Source organism: Macaca nemestrina, chromosome 18 (assembly GCF_043159975.1).
Source record: "Macaca nemestrina isolate mMacNem1 chromosome 18, mMacNem.hap1, whole genome shotgun sequence".
Lineage (NCBI taxonomy): Eukaryota > Metazoa > Chordata > Mammalia > Primates > Cercopithecidae > Macaca > Macaca nemestrina.
The window spans coordinates 26,440,098-26,460,832 of NC_092142.1; the positions used below are offsets into that span (position 1 = coordinate 26,440,098).

The 20,735-nt window shown below is 48.8% G+C and overlaps 1 protein-coding gene across 8 annotated transcripts in view; it reads left to right on the forward strand.

The window, feature by feature from the left end:
• Positions 1-20,735, forward strand: part of KATNI (katanin interacting protein) — a 233,051-nt gene that overhangs the window by 89,682 nt on the left and 122,634 nt on the right. For 7 of the 8 annotated variants that reach the window (XM_011710206.3, XM_011710197.3, XM_011710198.3 and 4 more), the window contains 2 exons: positions 9,978-10,109; positions 16,293-16,421. In XM_011710206.3, the coding sequence (XP_011708508.2) occupies positions 9,978-10,109; positions 16,293-16,421 (261 nt within the window). The remainder of the gene's footprint in view (positions 1-9,977; positions 10,110-16,292; positions 16,422-20,735) is intronic. The other variant, XM_011710205.3, reaches the window with a different exon arrangement.

The following is a 20,735-nucleotide window of genomic DNA, read 5'->3' on the forward strand; positions in this document are numbered from 1 at the left end:
TTTTTTTTCTTTTTCTTCTTCTTCTTCTTCTTTTTTTTTTTTTTTAGACAGGTTCTTGCTATATAGCCCACACTGGTCTTGAACTCCCAGGCTCATGCGATCCACCCACCTTGACCTCCCAAAGTGCTGGGATTACAAGCGTGAACCACTGCACCCAGCCCTGAAACTCTCTTGAATCACACACCCTGTTTCTACTGACCAAGCCCAATCCATTCACTGCCTCCAGGAGAACAGGTTTCTCTTCTTATGATCTCACCCAACAGTAAGAAAGCACATTGGGGTAGAGCTGCCCTGACAGGAGGGGCTGCGTCAGGTGTACTGGCCTCCAGATCCTTTGGTCAGAAGGTTACCGAGTCATCCCAACGCTGCCTGCTGGCTAAGACGCTGATGACCTCCACCTGTAAAAACGCTTCCCGAACCCCTCCGATTCCTGGGGGTTTGGGGAAGATCATGGTGATGGCTGTGTTGGGCTCCCTAGCTGCCGCCTTCCCTGTGGAATGGGCTGGTGGTGATATATGGCCTCTTGTTCATACTGTCCTTTTCCCCCCACCACTTCTGGGCCTTAGATCTTTCTGCTGCTATCTGTGGATTAAGATTTATGGCTTCCTCAGCCTTGTAATACTTGGGTGGACAGCGGCCTAATCAACAGAGCCGTCGTTTACCAAAATGCTGTCAGATTTGATGAACGTCATCGGCTCTTAGCATTAAATTGCTAGTGAAGGGATTGGCCTTCCAGCAATTTACTGTGGGGTGGGCTTTCCTTAAAGGTCTCTAAAGCAAGTTTATTGCAATTGTTAAAGCAGAGGCTTTGCTCTCACTCAGCCACCATATCCCGTGTCCTGTTGTGGCCTGTGCAGCTTCAGCACCTTCAGAAAATCTCACAAGTGAAAATGGGAAGTGTTGGGGGCCCTGTCTCTTGTTATCTTCCTTCTGAGTTCTGAAACCCCTGCAGTGAGGACAACAAATTAAACAAGCCATAAAGCATTGGCCTTTCCAGTGACCTTGCACAACACAGACTGTCAGAGTGGGGAGCGCTGCTATTTCTAACAGATCAGACAAACCGGGGATGAACACATCAAGTCAGCCAGACCTTCCCACCCTAGACCTGCCTTTGTCAGTGTTTTAGAGCTCTCCTACCTCTAGAGGGAGCCATTTGCATACTGCACAACCTGCACAACCATGTGGGGCAGCCCCCAGCCTTGCTCTTTTTTTCTACTTGACAATAAGCTTTAATGCACACCTTTTAGAACACTTTGCGAAGAGGGATGGCAGATATGAACAAGTAACTCTGGGCATGAACTGGGCTGAGTGTGGGCCGGGTATGAAATAAGCTGGCCTTGGGCTGGCAAAAAGGAACATGGATTTTGGAGTGTCAGGGCTTTTAAATCCTCCTCCTGCATATGATTGATACTGCGAGGGTCTACCCAGGTCTGGGTGCTGCAAGTAGGCAGGAAAGAGCAGCCGCTTCGAAACACCCACTCAGGTACAGCAGCGTGCCAAGCGGGGAGCCAGCCAGGTGCACAGTCATCATCCCTTGCAAGGGCGTGGAGGTGGGAGGCAGGGAGCCATGCACGGCCTGGGGGGCTGGGTTGGAACCTGCCAGCCCAGGCTGCTCACTGGAGGTGAGCCTTCCGTGTGGGCAGGGCTGCTTTCAATCTCCTCCCAGTGGTGGCAGAGGAGCCTCCCTGGGGCTGGGGGCGGGAGAGCAGGCCAGATGGAGGGACTATTTATTCCCCTCTCCAGCACCCACTCAGCATTAGAAACTCTTTCTGGACCACATTAATTTTGTCACATGTTGCTTCATAAACACATTCTCCCATTATGTGTGCTGTGTGACCTCCTTGAGGGCAGGACATTGGTTTTAAAACATTTTTTTTTTCTTTTTTGTATCTTCCTGTGTTTTTAAAACCTTGTATGCAGTCGGTGCTCAGTAAGAGCTTGCTGATTCAGTGCCTTAATGCTGACTGCAAACCTGGGTCCTGACACCTCCGCGAGGTGAGCAGTGGTGCTAAAGGGAAGATGGGAAAACCGTAGAAGAGAAAGAGGCCAAGCGCGGTGGCTCACGCCTGTAATCCCACTTAGTACTCTTAGACCACACTTAGAGTACTTTCGGCGACCGAGGCGGGTGGATCACCTGAGGTCAGGAGTTCGATACCAGCCTGGCCAACGTGGTGAAACCCTGTCTCTACTAAAAATACAAAAAAATCAGCCGGACGTGGTGGTGAATGTCTGTAATCCCAGCTACTCGGGAGGCTGAGGCAGGATAATTGCCTAAACCCGGGAGGCAGAGGTTGCAGTGAACTGAGATAGCGCCATTGCACTCCAGCCTGGGCAACAGAGTGAGACTCTGTCTCAAAAAAAAAGAAGAGAGAGAGGCCAGGGCTTTCCTTGAACATTAGAGCTCTCTTTCATGCTTTCAATTCAAATCCAAGGCTAGCAGAGTTGTTCATCCCGATTCTTGTTATCTAGGGTCCAGGAGCTCAAACGATATAATGGCCTATTCTTCATCTCTCAACTCCCCTGTGCCCCATGTGGTAGCAAGACAGACCACCAGCAGCTGCCCACTTAGGTTCCGCTGCTCTGCTACCACATCTCTTCCACGCCCCAGAACCAGTCACCCAATCACTGGGGGCCAGGGGAATCGCATACTCTGATTGGCTAGACCTGGGTCACGTGCTCATCCACCCCTGGGGAGGGTTCAGTGCCATGTGAACCTCTTGGGGCCCGGGCAGGAAGTGGGGAGCAAGACACCATCTCAAAAAGCAAAAATAGGGTGCTTTTACCAAACACAGGGGAGTGTGTGCTGGACAGGCAGAAACAACGGCTTCCACAACAAAGCCCCGTCAATCTCCTGATATGCTACTGGAAATTGAATGTGCGTGCGTATAAATTACCTGGGATCTTGCTCAGATTCACATTCTGATTCCCAGGGCAAAGGAGGAGCCTGGAATTCTGCATTTCTCACAAATTCCCAGGAGATAACCAGTGCTGCTGGTCGGTGGACCACACTTAGAGTAGCAGGGTCCTAGTCCGGGCCCCCTTTCTCTGGACAAAGGACTAGAAACCCATGGGGAGGCCAGGCAACACCCCAGGCCCTGGCCAGTGCTGGTGAGTCAGGCAGCTATTCAGGCCTGGGCCCCGTGCCCCGTGGTCCCTTCTCCTTGCCCCCACTCAAGCCATCTCTTCCCCAGCTGGAAGGCCTCCTAGTATTTGGATGTTAATTGAGTAGTTTCTGGGGAGGAGGGAGGAGCGTTCTGGGAGGTATGGTGGAAAATTCAAATCAATGATGAACTTCAAAGCCTTTACAGCTTCATCTCAGTCGAGGCAGGAAGACCTCCAGGAATCTCCGGGCCTGGAAACGGTCGGTGTTGGTTATATGTTCGGGTAGTGCTTTCCTTCCACGGGCCCTAGCGCGGAGGCTAACGCATGTGCTAAGAGCGAGTTGATGGGGCCTGGGAGGAAGCTGCGCCATATGTGGAGCTGGAGCCCAGGGCAACATGGGACAGATGGTCAAGCCGAGGAGCGGAGAAAGTGGAAACAGCAGGGGCCACTGGGAGTCCGGAGGGGCATCTGCAAGCAACCTGTCTTCTATAGGAAGGCGGGGTCGTGCTGCACCCCGCCTCCTCCCTGTTCTCCCAGGGAGAATCCCTAGCTGCTTTTCTTCAGCTCTTTCCACCATTTCTCTAAGATCTTTTCTTCAAATGGTCTGTAACTCAGCCCCTGCCTCCTTTTTTGTGTTAGATATGCTCGGGAAATTCCTGCTCTTTTTTTTTTTTCTTTTTCTTTTTTTTTTTTTTTTTTTTTTTTTTTTAGATCTCGCACTGTTGCCCAGGCTGGAATGAAGTGGTGTGATCTCAGCTCACCGCACCCTCTGCCTCCTGGGTTCAAGCGATTCTGCTGCCTCAGCCTCCTGAGTAGCTGGGATTACAGATGTGTGCCACCATGTCAGCTAACTTTTTGCATTTTTAGTGGAGACAGGGTTTCGCCATGCTGGCCAGGCTGGTCTCAAACTCCCGGGGCCTCAGGTAGCCTGCCTGCCTCGGCTTCCCAAAGTTCTGGGATTACAGGTGTGAGCCACCGCACCCAGCCAGGGAAATTCTCCAATGCCAGTCCAAAGGCCACTGTAGCCCAGGCTGGACACATTGTTTCTTAATTTTTTTTTTTTTTTTTTTTGTAGAGACAAAGTCTCACCATGTTGCCCAGGCTGCTCTCAAAATCCTGTCCTCAAACAATCCTTCCGCCTCGGCCTTCCAAAGAGCTGGGATTAGAGGTGTGAGCCACCACACCCAGCCCAGGTAGGGCACATTTATTCTTCAACATGCCTGCTGGGGGCAGTACAACATGGTGATTTAGAACAAGGGTTCATCCACAACTATAGCCCTTGGGCCAAATCTAGCCTCAGCCCGTATTTGTAAATAAAGTGTTATTGGAACACAGCCATGCCCATTTCTTTAGTCACTGCCCGTGGCTGCTTTTGAGCTGCAGTAGGATTGCTGAGTATCCTAACAGAGACCATATAGCTTGCAAAGTCTAAAATACTCTCTGGCCCCTTATAGGAAGTATCGGCCCATCTTTGGTTTAGTGTCAGGTCTGTGATTAGGCTGTGCAACTTCCTTGCTGTGTGGCCTTGGGCAAGTGGCCTACACCCTTGTGACTCAGTTTCCTCCTTGGGTTGCTTTGAGAACTAAATGAGCAGCCAGGCGCTGTGGCTCACGCCTGTAATCCCAACACTTTGGGAGGCCAAGGCGGGTGGATCACCTGAGGTCAGGAGTTTGAGACCAGCCTGTCCAACTTGGCAAAACCCTGTCTCTACTAAAAATACAAAAATTATCTGGGCCCAGTGGCGGGCATCTGTAATCCCAGCTACTCAGGAGGCTGAGGCAGGAGAATTGCTTGAACCCAGGAGGCAGACATTGCAGTGAGTCAAGATTGCCCCGCTGCACTCCAGGCTGGGTAACAGTTAGAGTGAGACTGTCTCAAAAAAAAACAAAAAGAAACTAAATGAGTGAATGCACCTGAGTGCTTGGAGTGGCACCCAGTGACATGGCACATAGTGTGAAAGCATTGATGGGGGAGCGGGGCATTGTGAACTTGGATCTGAAAGGAGTTCTGTCTAAACTACTAGAATCCGGTAGGTCAGTAAGACTCTTGACATCATTTTCTTCATCATCTAGATAATCCTTAGGTTTACTAAACCTGCAGGGGATTGAATATTACAGGGGGCGAAGGATTCTAACTCCAGGGCTTCAAGGGAAATGCATGTCCTAATTACCACCAACACCACCCCCCATTTTTCTTCTTTTTTATTTTTATTTTTTTGCTGCTTCTAGGACAGTTCTAGGAAATTGCTTTTTCTAGGGCCAATTTCTCCCTAGTCCATCTTCCAGAGACATAATCTTTTTTTTTTTTTTTTTTTACAGAGTTTCACTCTGTTGCCCAGGCTGGAGTACAGTAGCAAGATCTCGGCTCACAGCAACCTCCACCTGCCAGGCTCAAGCGATTCTCCTGCCTCAGGCTCCCAAGTACCAGGGACTATAGGCACATACCACCACACCTGGCTAATTTTTATATTTTTGGTAGATACAGGGTTTCACCATGTTGGCCAGGCTGGTCTCGAACTCCTAACCTCAAGTGATCCGCCCGCCTCAGCCTCCCAAAGTGCTGGGATTACAGGTGTGAACCACTGTGCCCGGCCAAAGACATAATCTTGATCATGCTTTCCCCAGCCCCTCCTAACTCCAGACCCTTCTATGATAACAGCCCTAGTGGGCATCTGGCTGGGTGCCACCCCCATTCACAGGCTCCCACAGAGGGCTTCTCTTTCAATTTCCCCCTGCGTCATTTTTCTTTTAGTCACTTATCCTTCTCTGAGCCCTTCTTGGCGCACTTTTTCTTTAGAGACAGGATCTCGCTTTGTCACCCAGGCTGTAGCATAGTGATGTGATCATAGCTCACTGCAGCCTCGAACTCCTGGGCTCAAGTGATCCTCTTGCCTTGGCCTCCCAAGTAGTTGGGACTACAGGCACGTATCACCACACCCGGCTAATTTATCTATTTATTTTTTTAGCGATGGGGTCTCACTATATTGCCCAGACTAGTTTCAAACTCCAGGACTCAAGCAGTCCTCCCATCTCAGCCTCCCAAAGTGCTGGGATTACAGGCATGAGTCACCTTGCCCAGCCCCATTACCCTTGAGTACCCCTTATGTGAGTCTTAGAGTTCATGCACATACTCTGTATCCTGTTCTATCTTTCAGCAATAGGGCCAGGACAGGGTGAAGTAAGTAAGGCACCTGGAGCGGAATATTAAAGGAGGCCTCATGCTCAGATTTGTGCATGGGCGGGTCGGTGCCTGAGAGTGAGACCCCCTTCAATATCACACCCTGAGCACCTTGCTTCCCTCAAGCCAGCCCCGGCCCTGCTTACTGAGTCCAACACAATCAGCTTTACCTCCAGCCTTAGAGCAGGTGGCAGTTTCTCTGGTTCACTACCAGAGGACATGGTTGGCTGGCTTTTGGGGGCTATGCCAAATGAAACATACACCTGAGAGGCAGTCTGGTGACCTGTGCAGAGTTGATGCCATGTAAATAGGTGCAGCCCTGAGGTGCTGTGTGCCAAAGCCCCAGCCGAGGGCTCACCTGCGTCACTGCGTGTCATCCTTGTGGCAGCCCTCTAATGAAGATTCACGAGTGCCGTCTTAACAGATTTGGAAACCGGTGCTCAGGGAGGCTAGGTGACTTGCTGAAGGTCACACAGGGAGTAAGCATCAGAGTTCCAGGAATTGCGTAGCCTGCCTGAGTCTAGAACCCAGGCCCTTCACCACACAGGAGCCACAGTAACAGAAACACAAAAGTAACAAGTGGCCAGCGTGGGTTAGCAAGTGGGATGGAGTTGAGCTGCTTGCCACAGAAACTAGAATGCTGCAGCTTAGAGACCACAGCTGCTGTTTTCCTCACTTGTGAACAGTGCATTTGGAGGCAGGCTGGTGGCATGGGTGGGTGATGCCACCAGGAAGCCAGCTCCTCTGTTGCACTGGGCCTTCTTTGGTGTGTGGCTTTCTTCCTCATTCTCACGAGATGACTGCTGTGTTCCCAAACATCCCATCCACATTCCAGTCAGGAAGAAGGGTAGAAGGGTAAAGGGCAGAAGTCCTGTCTGCACTGAGTCTCTACTGATTACCAGGAAGACAGAGTTTTCTCTGAAGCTCTGCCTTGTAGACTTCTAACCACTAGCATTGCCACACCTGGAACTCATGGCCATCCCTAGCTGCAAAGGCCCCCAGCAATGTGACCATCTTAGTGGGGCACAGGGCCACCTCAGTAGAGTCAGGCAGCCGACAGATACTGGGTAGGCAGAGAGCATTGTCTCCAAAGCTAGTTAGGGTTTGGATGCATGGAACAGATTTGGGAGGATGGCATTCGGATTGGGAGAAGAGCGTGAGCAGAGGCACAAAGGTGGGAGAGTTTAGGGTACAAGGGAGGGCCAAGACTGTCACAAATACCTTTATCATCTTCACACTGGTTTAAGCAAAAAAGGAGAATGTTTCAGTGGGGCTTGCTTCAGGTGCAGCTGGATCCAGGGGTTCTAAAACCCATCAGGATTCTGCTTCAGCCTTTCAGCTCTCTTTGCTCTTTGTTAGGGATAGGATGGTCCCCAGCAGCTCCTGATAGACATCCCTCTAGCTTCACATCCCGCAGGAAGAGAGCACCTCTTTCCCATGGCTCTAACAGGAATCCAGGGCTGTTCTCATTGCTGTCTTAGGTCTGTTTCTATCCCTGAACTGGCTGGCCATAGTGTGTTGTGAGGGTGGAATGGGCAGATTGGCCAGGCCTGCCTCAAATCCCCACCATGGGGCCACCTGTGGACTGAGAGTTGGGAGGAAATTGGGTCCCAGAGGAAAACAAGGGAGGTGTTTCCCGAAGGACACAGCCTGGAAGCTGGACTGATGGAGCTGCAGATCCAAAAGCCCCAGAAGCCCTTTTGTTTGGCCTAATTATCAGGTGTGTGGTTGTCTGTGCAGCAACCAGGGCAGGAAGGTGGGCTGTGGCCACATTGTAGGGAACCTTGCATGCCAGGTATATCAGTTAAAGTACAGGTTTGGCTGCTCCAGCAGGGAGACACAAATACCAGTGGCTTGAACAGCATGAAAGGTGTTGTCTCTGACACAACACTGCTTAGATGGGAGCAGTCGCCCTGCTCCATGCGGTCACCGAGGAACCCCTGTTACTCTGACCATCCTCCAGATGTTGCTTTCCTTCCCCCAGCACCAGTCAGCTCACTCCTACCTCCCCATTGCAGCTGGCAGGAGAAGCTGCAGGGCCTGGGGAGGCTGGTCCCTGCCCTTTAAGGAGACACCTGGAAGATGCAATTCACATCCCTCCCTCCCACCCACAGCTCATGAGTCAGAATGTGTTCACGCGGTTCCTCTTAGCTGCAGGGGAGGCTGGGACTCCATATGCACATCTGGAACTCCAAGCAATAGAAGAACGGGAAAGTGGACGTTGGAGGGGATTCTGTAATCGGGCACACCGATCACACAATGAGTTTCCTTCCCAAAGAACGATCCAAGGAATACTAGAAAAAAGAGAGGCCCCAGTCCGAAGTGTCCGCAGTCCAGAAAGTTTGGGAAATGTCCCATGCTGTGTTTCATTTTAGGATATCTGCAGTGTGCGTGTGTAGGCCAGGGTTTCCCAAACAAGTCTAATCACAAAGCCCCCCCCTTTCTTTTATTTGAAGACAGGGTGTCACATTGTCATCCAGGCTAGAGTGCAGTAGTGCGATCTTGGCTCACTGCAGCCTCGAACTGCTGGGCTCAAGCGATCCTCCCACCTCAGCCTCTGGAGTAGCTAGGACTACAGGCACACACCACCAACCTGGCTAATTTTTTTTTTTTTTTTTTGAAATGGAGTTTTGCTCTTGTTGCCCAGGCTGGAGTGCAATGGCATGATCTCGGCTCACTGCAACCTCTGCCTCCTGGGTTCAAGCGATTCTCCTGCCTCAGCCTCCTGAGTAGCTGGGATTACAGGCAAGCGCCACCACACCCGACTAATTCTGTATTTTTAGTAGAGACGGGGTTTCTCCATCTTGGTCAGGTTAGTCTCAAACTCCTGACCTCAGGTGATCCGCCCACATCAGCCATCCAAAGTGCTGGGATTACGGGTGTGAGGCACCAGGCCCTGCCACCTGGTTAATTTTTTAATTTTTTGTAGAGATGGGAGTCTCACTATGTTGCCTAGGCTGGGCTCCAACTCTTGGCCTCAAGTGATCCTCCTGCCTCGAAAATCCTGAGATTACAGGCATGAGCTACCATGCCTTGACCACAAAGCCCTTTTTGAGAAGTTTAACACCTACTAAAAGTCTCCTGATAGAGAATTTCCAACTGGCTGGGCGTAGTGGCTCATGCTTGTAATCTCAGCAGTTGGGGAGGCCGAGGTAAGCAGATCACTTAAGGCCAAGAGTTCAACACCAGCCTGGCCAACGTGGCAAAACCCCGTCTCTACTAAAAATACAAAAATTCGCCGCGTGGTGGCCGTTGTCTGTCATTCCACCTACTCAGGAGGCTGAGGCAGGAGAATTGCTTGAACCTGGGGGGTAGAGGTTGCAGAACCAAGACTGCACCATTGCACTCCAACTTGCACAACAGAGTGAGAAGTAAAAAACCAAAAAACAAAACAAACCAAAAAAAAAACCAGAATTTCCAACCAAAAAGTTATTTTAAAAAATTCTCCTGCACGTTCTTTGGATAGCAGGAAGCAGTAGACTGTTGAGCGAGGTGGCATGGCCATCCAGTGCTGGCCTGGATGAGAAGGAGGTCTGTGGCCCATGCCCATCGTGACACCACTGCTGTTGTGTGCAGGCACACCACCCTTGGTATCTAAGCCCGTAGATCCTGGCTGCACCTCTCCAGCGCCAGTCCCTGCCCCGCAGAGGAATAGACCTCATTCCACCTTATCTGAGACGGTCTGTATTTTTGTACAGAAATCTGTGCAGATCAGAACAGAAGCTGGCCCGCGGCTCCACATCGAACCTCCTGTGGACTATTCTGATGATTTTGAGCTGTGTGGGGATGTGACTGTCCAGGCAAACAACACTTCTGAGGATCGTCCGCAGGTAGGGATGACCTTGGCCTTGCGCTCGGGGCACCTGAAGGACGGTGAGGCTCAGTGCTGCAGTGGCCTCTCGGGGCACTTTCTGACGTTTATTTATTCTGTCCTTCACTCGCCACTGTGTTCCTTCACTCTTGCGTTCATTTCACACAGTTCGATGAGCAGACCTTGGGCTAGAGGTCAGCATTCAGAGGCACCCAGTGACCAGGGGTCGGTGAGGCCAGGGTCTGACCTCTAAGGGTCACCAGCACATAGTCCCTGTACAGCGAGAGAATGCAGAGGTTGGGGTAGAGCATGGTGCAGACAGAGGAGGGAGAGGATCCCGGAAGGCTTCCTAGAGGGAGTGACTTTTGTCTTGGGTCCTAAAAGCTGGGTAAGAGTTTGAGGGGCAAGTTGGTGAGGGCAGACAGGAATTGCTGATGCTCAGCCTGTCCACACGTGTATACATGCACCTGATGAATATTTCAAATACCACCCCCAGGGCAGCAGGAGCCACAGGTTTAAAAGCCTAGAGGCCTACACAGCTTTAGCTTGGAGTCCATGTCGGTTTAGCAGCTTACAAGGTTGACAACAGGACATTTTACTCCCCTTCCTCAGATTGCCATTTCATTCCTGAAATCCTTTGAACTGCAAAAGTATATCCCAGTCCTTCCTTCCACAAGCATTTGTTAAGCACCTCTCACTGACCATCAGGCTCTGTCCTAGGCACCAGAGATTCAGAAATGAACAAAACTGAAGAGGTGCCTATACTTTTTTATTTTTGTATTATTTTTTTAAAGACGGAATTGTGCTCTGTCATCCAGGCTGGAGCGCACTGGTATGATCATAGCTCACTGCAGCCTTGAACTCCTGGGCTCAAGCCATCCTCTTACCCCAGCTTCCTGAGTAGCTGGCATTACAGGCATGGGCCGCACCCAGTGAGGTGCCTGTTTTTAAGCAACTTATGTTCCAAAGGGGAGACAGACAATGAAGAAAAAAGCGAGAAATAAATGATGAGATCCTTTCAGGTATCAATAAGTTCTCTGAAGAAAACAGAAGAGAAAGATAGGACAGCAAGATGCTGTGGGAGAGAAGGCAGTGTTAGCCAGGAGAGAGAGAGAAGGAAGGCCTCTTTCCAGGATGACATTTCAGTTGAAGCCTGATGGATTAGGAGTGACCTGGGGCCAGGCGCTGTGGCTCACGCCTGTAATCCCAGCACTTTGGGAGGCCAAGGTGGGCAGATCACCTGAGGTCAGGAGTTCAAGACCAGCCTGGCCAACATGTTGAAACCCCATCTCTACTTGTAATACAAAAATTAGCTGGGCGTGGTGGTGTGTGCCTATAATCCCAGCTGCTTGGGAGGCTGAGACAGGAGAATCACTTGGACCCGGGAGGCGGGGGTTGCAGTGAGCCAAGACTGCGCCACTGCATTCCAGCCTGGGCGATAGAGTGAAACTGTGTCAAAAAAAAAAAGGAGTGTCTCAGCAAGGACCAATGAGAAAGGCATTCCAGATAGAGGAAGCAGCAAGTGCAATAGCTTGAGGTCAGGCTTGTTCAAGGAGTAGGATGCGGGCACAGTGTGAACGAGGGGGATAAAGAACAAAGGAAGATTAGGTGCACTGGGGCAGAACAGACCTGGGCCAGGGTGGAAGTAGGAGTGGATTGTTGGGGTTTACTCCAAGGGCATTATTTTTATAAATAGCATGAGTAGATCATCTCCATAGTTATGTAGAAGCAAAATTATCCAGAGGTGGTAGGTCAAAGTCAAGTTGCTAAGCCAGACCCTGCCCTGTTTGCCAGAGCGGCGTTTGTTCAACTCTGGGTCCCAGCTGCAGATTCAGTGACGTCACCACAAAGGCAGAGTCTTGCTTCTGCGTGTCACTTTTATGAAGTGAGAAGCACTCTTACAGGAGATGGGAATGCTGTCCAGGAAATGTTCCTCTGATTTTGGTTGCATGCTTGCGCTTCCTTATTTGCTGATAAAGGAAAGACAGATAAAGAGCAAGGATCACTTCGTTTCACATCCTGGTTGCAAAAAACCCCAGTATGTTGGAAATTTTTGTTTCCCTGAAACAGAACATAAAAGTCCTTTTCTATGGAACGATCCAACGACTTTGTTTCTCTGCCCAGTCCATTAAAGTGGGGTTAAACAGTAGGCAAAATTGTGGACTTTATTACCTTTAAAACTCAAATCCCAAACAACACAGACAATTTGCTTTTGAACCAAACCACCCCCTGCTCAGGATCAGTCTGTGCAAAACAGCCATCAATTTCTCTTAATTGGGAGGCTGGTTTTTAGCCAAGCACAGTCTGTTACAGTCCCAGCCCCAGATGTGTGTGTGCCCTTCAAACAAGAGGCCGTGGTAGTTTGCCTTTGGTCAAGCATTGGGCACCTCTCATTAAATTAACATACAGCCCTTCCTTTGCGAGCTCCCAAGCTCCCTACAACGCGAGGCAGCAGCATTAAGTCCCATTAGCATCCTTTTGTGCACGTGCTCCGCATAGGCATTCCTGCTGCTCCGCCAGCACTTAATTTTCTCCACTCTGAGTGCTTGATTATATTTCTCTCTCTTCTTTTTCCCCATCTTGAGGGGGCACTCCATAAGGCTTCACAGTCAATTTCCTCTTGGAGTTATTTTCCTGCAAAGTGAAAGAATAAAATGGCAATGCCAGTTTTCAGCAAAGGCAGAAGCCTTAAGAGATGCAATCTGAACAGGGGAAAAAAAGAGGCACGTGGCTAAGTATACTCAGCCACCTCACACCGTTTGCAAGCGCAGCCTGAAATAGAGCAAGAGGAAATGCATGTCCGCATATGTACTTTTCATCTGACCTTCACTGTTGAAACACACCAGCCTCTTGCCTTTAATCACATCTTCCGTGAACTTCAATTTCATAGCTTCTCTGAGTTCACAGACTGGCTTGCTGCAGACATGTTCTGTTGCCCTCCACCTCGTTGACTTGTACATTGCTTTTAAAAGATGTGAATTACTAGCTGACATTTTAATTAATTAATTTATTTTTTTGAGACATTGTCTCACTCTGTCACCCAGGCTGGAGTGCAGTGGTGCGATCTCAGCTCACCGCAACCTCTGCCTCCTAGGTTCAAGCGATTCTTCTGCCTCAGCTTCCTGAGTAGTTGGGATTACAGGTGCTGACCACCACGCCTGGCTAATTTTTGCATTTTCAGTAGAGATGGGGTTTCACCATGTTGGCCAGACTGGTCTCGAACTCCTCACCTCAGGTGATTTGCCTTCCTCACCCACCCAAAGTGCTGGGATTACAGGCATGAGCTACCACACCCAGGCAAGGGGTCCACATTCTTATACACCAACAATGACCAGAGCTGAGAAACAGCTGTCCCCTTACTTAGGTGTGTGTGCTCCAGTGTGCCACCATCCTGGGTACCATTCCAGACACTGAGGATAAGGCAGAAGATAAGTGTATAATGTGTAAGGAGACAACAGGGCTGATAAGAAAAATAAAATAGGAAGGGGAAGAGAAAAATAGCTAGGGACTGCTATTTTATATGGAGGGTGCAGGGGCTCCCCTTGATGAGGTGATACTTAAGTAGAGGTGAGGTCAGAGAAGCAGCCACGGGTCAGTTGCACGGGGCTTGAGGGCAAAAATAAAGATATGGGATTCTCCTTAAGTTTGAGGGGAAACCATCATAGGGTTTAAACTGTTTTACATCTCTGGTGAAAGGAAGACCCTGCTTTCCAGAGAGTTCCGCCAAAGTCTTAGTTATGTTGGCTTTCCTGGGGACATGGCTGTACGCTGCAATGGATGATATGTTCGCCATTTCAGTGGTATCGTCTCTGGCCAGGCGCCATGGCTCACATCTGTAATGCCAGCTCTTCGGGAGGCGAAGGGTCGCTTAAGATCAGGGGTTTGAGACCAGCCTGACCAACATGGTGAAACCCCATCTCTACTAAAAATACAAAAATAAGCAGGCGTGGTGGCACACATCTGTAATCCCAGCTACTCAGGAGGCTGAGACAGGAGAATCACTTGAACCTAGGAGGCAGAAGTTACAGCGAATCAAGATTGAGCCACAGTACTCCAGCTTGGGGGACAGAGTGAAACTCCATCTCAAAAAAAAAAAATTGTCTCCATTGATGTATCAGGAATGAAGCAAAGTGTGCATGTTAAAAAATTATGGTACTTATTTTCCTGATAATGCATAATTGATATAAAAAATTCAAATCCCACAAGGCTACCGTAAGCGATGATTATGCCACTGCACTCCAGCCTGGGTGACAGAGCAAGATCCCGTCTCTAAAAGGAAAAAAAATCAAATGATACAAAGAAAACAAAAGTCCTTTCATAATCCCACTGCCCCAGAGATAATTATTGTGAGTAGATGGGTAGATAACCATCTGGACTAAAAATAGCATATTTCATTATATCCAAGAAGAGATCATCGATCCAGAATATCCCGGACCTGTCTCGTTCCCCGTGAGTGGTGTCTCCCACGTCTAGTTACCTCTGAAGTCTCTGAGAGCATGATAGGTGACAGGAACACAGGGCCACCCTGACGTCTTCTGGAATGCCTTCTGAGCGTTCTTTCCACTGGGTGGATGGTGGCATGGGGTGAGTCGGGTTTTTTCCCACAATAACAGTTCACTGTCTTTTTTTTTTTTTTTTTTTTGAGACGGAGTCTCGCTCTGTCGCCAAGGCTGGAGTACAGTGGCCGGATCTCAGCTCACTGCAAGCTCTGCCTCCCGGGTTCCCGCCATTCTCCTGCCTCAGCCTCCCGGGTAGCTGGGACTACAGGCGCCCGCCACCTCGCCCAGCTAGTTTTTTGTCTTTTTTGGTGGAGATGGGGTTTCACCGTGTTAGCCAGGATGGTCTTGATCTCCTGACCTTGTGATCCGCCCGTCTCGGCCTCCCAAAGTGCTGGGATTACAGGCTTGAGCCACCGCGCCCGGCCAGTTCACTGTCTTAAAGTCATTGTTATTGCTGACATTTATAAACAACTAAAGGCCACCATCCTTGGCCAGCCCACCCCAACCCCACCCCCAGCCAGGCTCCGCAGCACATCCGTTCAGTCTTCCTTCATTCCAGTGATGAGACCTAGGGCAATTTCAATGCGTGGGGTTACCATAGCAGGAACTTAGGGCAGTTCCTGTGGTTTGGGGTTACCATATAAATGACCTCTGAGTGGGTGCCTTTTTAACATTTTTGGTGGTTATTTTCACATAAATAGGATTATACCGTCCATGCTATTTGATTATCCCCCTTTTTTTTTTTTTTTTTTTTTTTTTTTTTTTTAGACAAAGTCTCGCTCTGCCACCCAGGTTGGAGTGCAGTAGTACAATCACAGTTCACTGCAACCTCTACCTCCCGAGTTAAAGCAGTCATCCTGCATCAGCCTCCCTGATAGCTGAGACAACAGGCACTCACCACCACATCTAGCTAATTGTTGGGGGGTTTTTTGGTAGAGATAGGGTCTCATATCCCACTATGTTGCCCTGGCTGGTCTTGAACTCCTGGGCTCAAGCAATCTTCCCGCCTCAGCCTCCCAAAGTTTCAGTTATTACAGGGCTAAGCCACCATGCCCAGCCCCATTTACTTACTTATTTATTTGTTTATTTAAAGACGGAGTCTTGCTCTGTCGCCCTGGCTGGAGTGCAGTGGCAAGATCTCGGCTCACTGCATCCTCTGCCTCCTGGGTTCAAGCAATTATCCTGCCTTATCCTCCCACGTAGCTGGGACTATAGGCAGGCGCCACCACACATGTCTAATTTTTGTATTTTTAGTAGAGATGGGATTTCACCATGTTGACCAGGCTAGTCTTGAATCCTGACCTCAGGTGATCGGCCTGCCTCAGCCTCCCAAAGTGCTAGGATTACCGATGTGAGCCACTGTGCCCGGCCTCCCATTTTTTAAAAAACTCAACAATATACCTTGGCCATCTTTCTACACTGGTACTCACTCAACTGCCATACAGCTCCATGGGTTAGAGCACTGTTTTGGGAGTTGGTGGCCTGAGTTTGGATCCTGGTGCATTGACTGGCTGTGTGCCAGCAATGGTGTTGATGTAGCAGAAATGAGAGCGATCAGATCCACTTCAGGAGCAAGAGCAGAGGGTGATTCAGTGAGGAAAGGAATGGGAGGCAGGGAGACCAACAGAAGACCGAGGCCCCAGCACATCTTCAGGGACAGGAAGTTGCTTTTACCATGCCCAGTTCCCTGTGCTTATTCGTAGGATACCAAATCTCCCACCAGCAGCAAGCCCTGTGGTTTTAACATCTCCCTTCTGAATGCATGTGGACATTCTGACCCTTCAAGCAGCGTGGACAAAGAAAGGATCCTCTTAACTATTCAGGATGTGATGGTAAGATCAGTTTTCAGCATCCTAACTCCTGAGGGCTGGGGATCTTTTCCATAGCCAAGCAGCTGTGCCTGCCATAAGATGGACTCCATGAGAGAATCTAAGCGAACCGCAGGGCAGGCACGGTGGCCTGTAATCCCAGCACTTTGGGAGGCTGAGGCGGGAGGATGGCTTGGGCTCAGGAGTTAGAGACCAGCCTGGGAAACATAGCAAGACCTTGTCTAGACTAAAAGTTTAAAAAATTTGCTGGGTGTGATGGCGTGTGCCTGCAGTCCCAGCTACTTGAGAAACTGAGGCTGGAGGATCACTTGAGTCCAGGAATTCAAGGTTGCAGTGAGCTATGATTGTGCTATTGCACGTCTGCCTGGATGACAGAGAGAGAACCTGTCTCAAAACAAACATACAAACAAAACCTCTGGGCTGCTACCCCCTAGAATGGATATATATATTTTTTGTTTGTTTATTTGCTTGTTTAAAGAGATAGAATCTTGCTCTGTCTCCCAAGCTAGAATACAGTGGTGCAATCATGGCTCACTGCAACTCCTGGGCTCAAGTAATCCTCCCACCTCAGCCTCCCAAGTAGCTGGGGTTATAGGCATGTGCCACCATGCCCAGCTAATTCTTTTTTTATTTTTTTAATTTTTTTTTTTTTTTTTTTTTTTTTGAGAGACAAGGTCTTGCTTTATTGCCCAGGCTGGTTTCAAACTCCTGGGCTCAAGTGATCCTCCTGCCTCAACCTCCCAAAGTGCTGCCATTACAGGCATGAGCCACCGTGCCTGGCCAGATGTAAAACAATCCGCAAGAACTTTGACTTAATGACGTTACTTTTAAATGATAATAAGAGCTCACATTAAATGAGCACTTACCGAGTGCCAAGCACCATGTTGAGCATGTAACATGCGTGACCACATTAACCATGTGAGTTAAGTTCTAGGGATTTTCATTCCCATGTTATGGTTTGAGGAGACTGAGGAATAAAGAAATAATGTTGCTCACCCAGGCCTCAGGGAAGGCCCTGCTGGAAGCCCAGGCTCATGACTTCTTGTTCCTTATAGTTCACAGTCACGAGTGGGGAATTGCACTCACCTGGTTTTGCTCAGAATGTGCCACAGTCTGTTGTGAATATTATTGATGTTATGCCTGGGAGCAAGGTGTTCAGAGGTGACCATCTATCAGTTATGCTTAATAATGTTTTAAACAATGATAGAGAGAAGCTCTCCTTAGCCAAATGTCTCCTCAGCGAATCCATAACTGAAAATGTGGATGAAAAATGTTTTTCAAAAGCAAAATGCAATGAGGAAACAGCCAGACAAACCCAAATTGAGGGGGATACTCTACAATACAACTGGCCCGGAGTCTTCAAAAATGTCAGTGGCAGCCAGGTGCGGTAGCTGATACCTATCATCCCAGCACTTTAGGAGGCTGAGGTGGGAGGAATGCTTGAAGCCAGGAGTTCCAGACCAGCCTGGGCAACATAGGGAGACTCCATCTCTACAAATAATCAGCTGGGTGTGGTAGTGCTTGGGAGGCTGAGGTGAGAGGATCACTTGAGCCCGGGAGGTCGAGGCTGCAGTGAGCTATGATCATGGCACTGCACTCCAGCCTGGGCAACAGAATGAGACCCTGTCTCAAAAAAAAAAAAAAAAGTCATTAGCATGAGAGACAAAGGGTGTTGTTTCAGATTAAAGGAGAGTAAAGAAATAACACAATAAGGCAGTGTGATGAGATCCTAGGGGTGTGAGGGAGAGGAATTGCTATATATAAAGAGAGTTTTGGAAAATGAATGAAATTTGAAATGAACTATATTATATTAGATAATATTGTATTGATGTTAAATTTTCTGAGTTTGACAGTTGCATTGTGGCCATGTAAGAGAACGTCCTTGTTCTCTGGAGACGCATGCTGAAGTGTGCAGGCATGAGGGGCTATGCATAAATGGGTCAGGATCAAGAATATGTGTGTACATATTGAGAAGGAGAAAGTGGGAGGGGAGAGGAGAGAAATGTGGCAAAATGTTAACAACTGGTAAATATATGTGAAGGGTATTTGGGTGTTCATTATACTAGCATGGTAAGTTTTCTGTAGGTTTTACATTTTTTCAAAATAGAAAAAACTAGCACGTTAAAGAGGAGAGAAGCTACTTCAGTAGAACTAAGCATCACCAAAGAAGAAATAGAGAAAAATGGCCTGGCACAGTGGCTCACACCTGTAATCCTAGCACATTGGGTGGATGAGGTGGGTGGATCACCAAGGTCAGGAGTTCAAGACCAGCCTGGCCAACATGGTAAAACCCCATCTCTACTAAAAATACAAAAATTGGCCGGGCGTGGTGGTGTGTGCCTGTAATCCCAGCTACTTGGGAGGCTGAGGCAGGAGAATTGCTTGATCCCGGGAGTCGGAGGTTGCAGTAAGCCGAGATCATGCCACAGCACTCCAGCCTGGGTGACAGAGCAAGAGTCCATCTCAGGGGGGGGAAAAAATCCAGCATAGTAGGATTGTATCAATGTAGTTTCCTAATTGTGATGTTATGCTGTAGTTATGCAAGGTATCACCATTGGGGGAAACTGGGTGAAGGGTACATGGGCTCTCTCTTTATTTTTTCTTACAAATGGCATGGGAAATCTATAATTAGCTCAACATAAAGAGTAAAAATTAAATAAAAACACCAATGCCCAGGTCTTACCACTCAGAGGATCTGATTCTGGATTTGGGCTCAGCCACTGTTCCCTTTTTTAAGGTCCTTATGTGCCTATAATTTGTTGCAATGTTTGAGAACCATAGTTATAAGGAAAAGATAGAGCTGCAGTTCTCAAAGTTGGATATGCATAAGAATCGCTTAGGATATTTGTTTAAGATGCATATTTTAGGTCTGAACTTTTAAGCTAATAGAATTTGTAGATAGGAGGTAGCACATTTTTAACAAAAGAACTCCCAGTGATTCTGAAGCAGAGGCCTGGAGATTAGAGCACACCTCCAATGGAAGGAACATCTTTTAAGATACTTTGGACTTTGTGGCTTAGATTTGAGGACTGTAAAAGAGGGACATTTAAAAAAATAAAAATTAAAAGCTCTTCTACATTGTACAAAGCTAAGATGACCAACCAGTGAAAAAGCAACAAAAATACAGAGTTTCACCAAGGTCAGAAAGGTACAGGATGGAAGGTAGGGTCTACCCTTCTCTTTGAAACCATATACTTCTGGAAACCTGGCGGGGAGACGATGTCCCTTAAAAAAATAACAGATGAAAGATACAGAAGCAGAATAGCTCCTAAAAATATCTCCTGTGCTATAGAGGAGTACATTTGTTTGTTTGTTGTTGTTGTTTGTTTGTTTTTTCAGAGTCTCGCTCTGCTGCCCAGGCTGGAGTGCAGTGGCATGATCTCAGTCACTGCAACCTCTGCCTTGTGGGTTAAGGCAATTCTCATGCCTCAGCCTCCCAAGTAGCTGGGATTATAGATGTGTGCCAGCACACCCGGCTAATTTTTTTTTGTATTTTTGTATTTTTAGTAGAGACGGGGTTTCACCATTTCGGCCAGGCTGGTCTCAAACTTCTAACCTTAGGTGATCCACCTGCCTCGGTCTCCCAAAGTGCTGGGATTACAGGCATGAGCTACCGTGCCTGGCCTGTGTGTCAATTTGTATCCAAAATATTAACCATTAATATCAAGAAGAGACTGAATTATGTTCAGCATACTCTTTTAAGAAGACAAGGACGTATTCATATATTTTCAAAATATTTACATACAGAATAATTTGTTTAGGTGTTTTACTATTTGAAGGGGTAAATTTGACTGGGCTCAGTGGCTCATGCCTCTAATCCTGGTGCTTGGGAGGCCGAGACAGGAGGATCACTTGAGGCCAGAAGTTGCAGGCTAACCTAGGCAACATAGTGAGACCTCATCTCTATAAAAAAATTAAAATTAGCTGGGCATGCTAATGTGCACCTCTAGTCCCAGCTGCTCGGGAGGCTGAGGTGGGAAGATCACATGAGGCCAGGAGTGTGAGGCTCCACTAAGCCGTGATCACACCACTACACTCCAGCCTGGGGGACCGAGCACCACACTCCAGCCTGGGGGACCGAGCACCACACTCCAGCCTGGGGGACCGAGCACCACACTCCAGCCTGGGGGACCGAGCACCACACTCCAGCCTGGGGGACCGAGCACTACACTCCATACACTCCAGCCTGGGGGACCGAGCGCCACACTCCAGCCTGGGGGACCGAGCGCCACACTCCAGCCTGGGGGACCGAGCGCCACACTCCAGCCTGGGGGACCGAGCACTACACTCCATACACTCCAGCCTGGGGGACCGAGC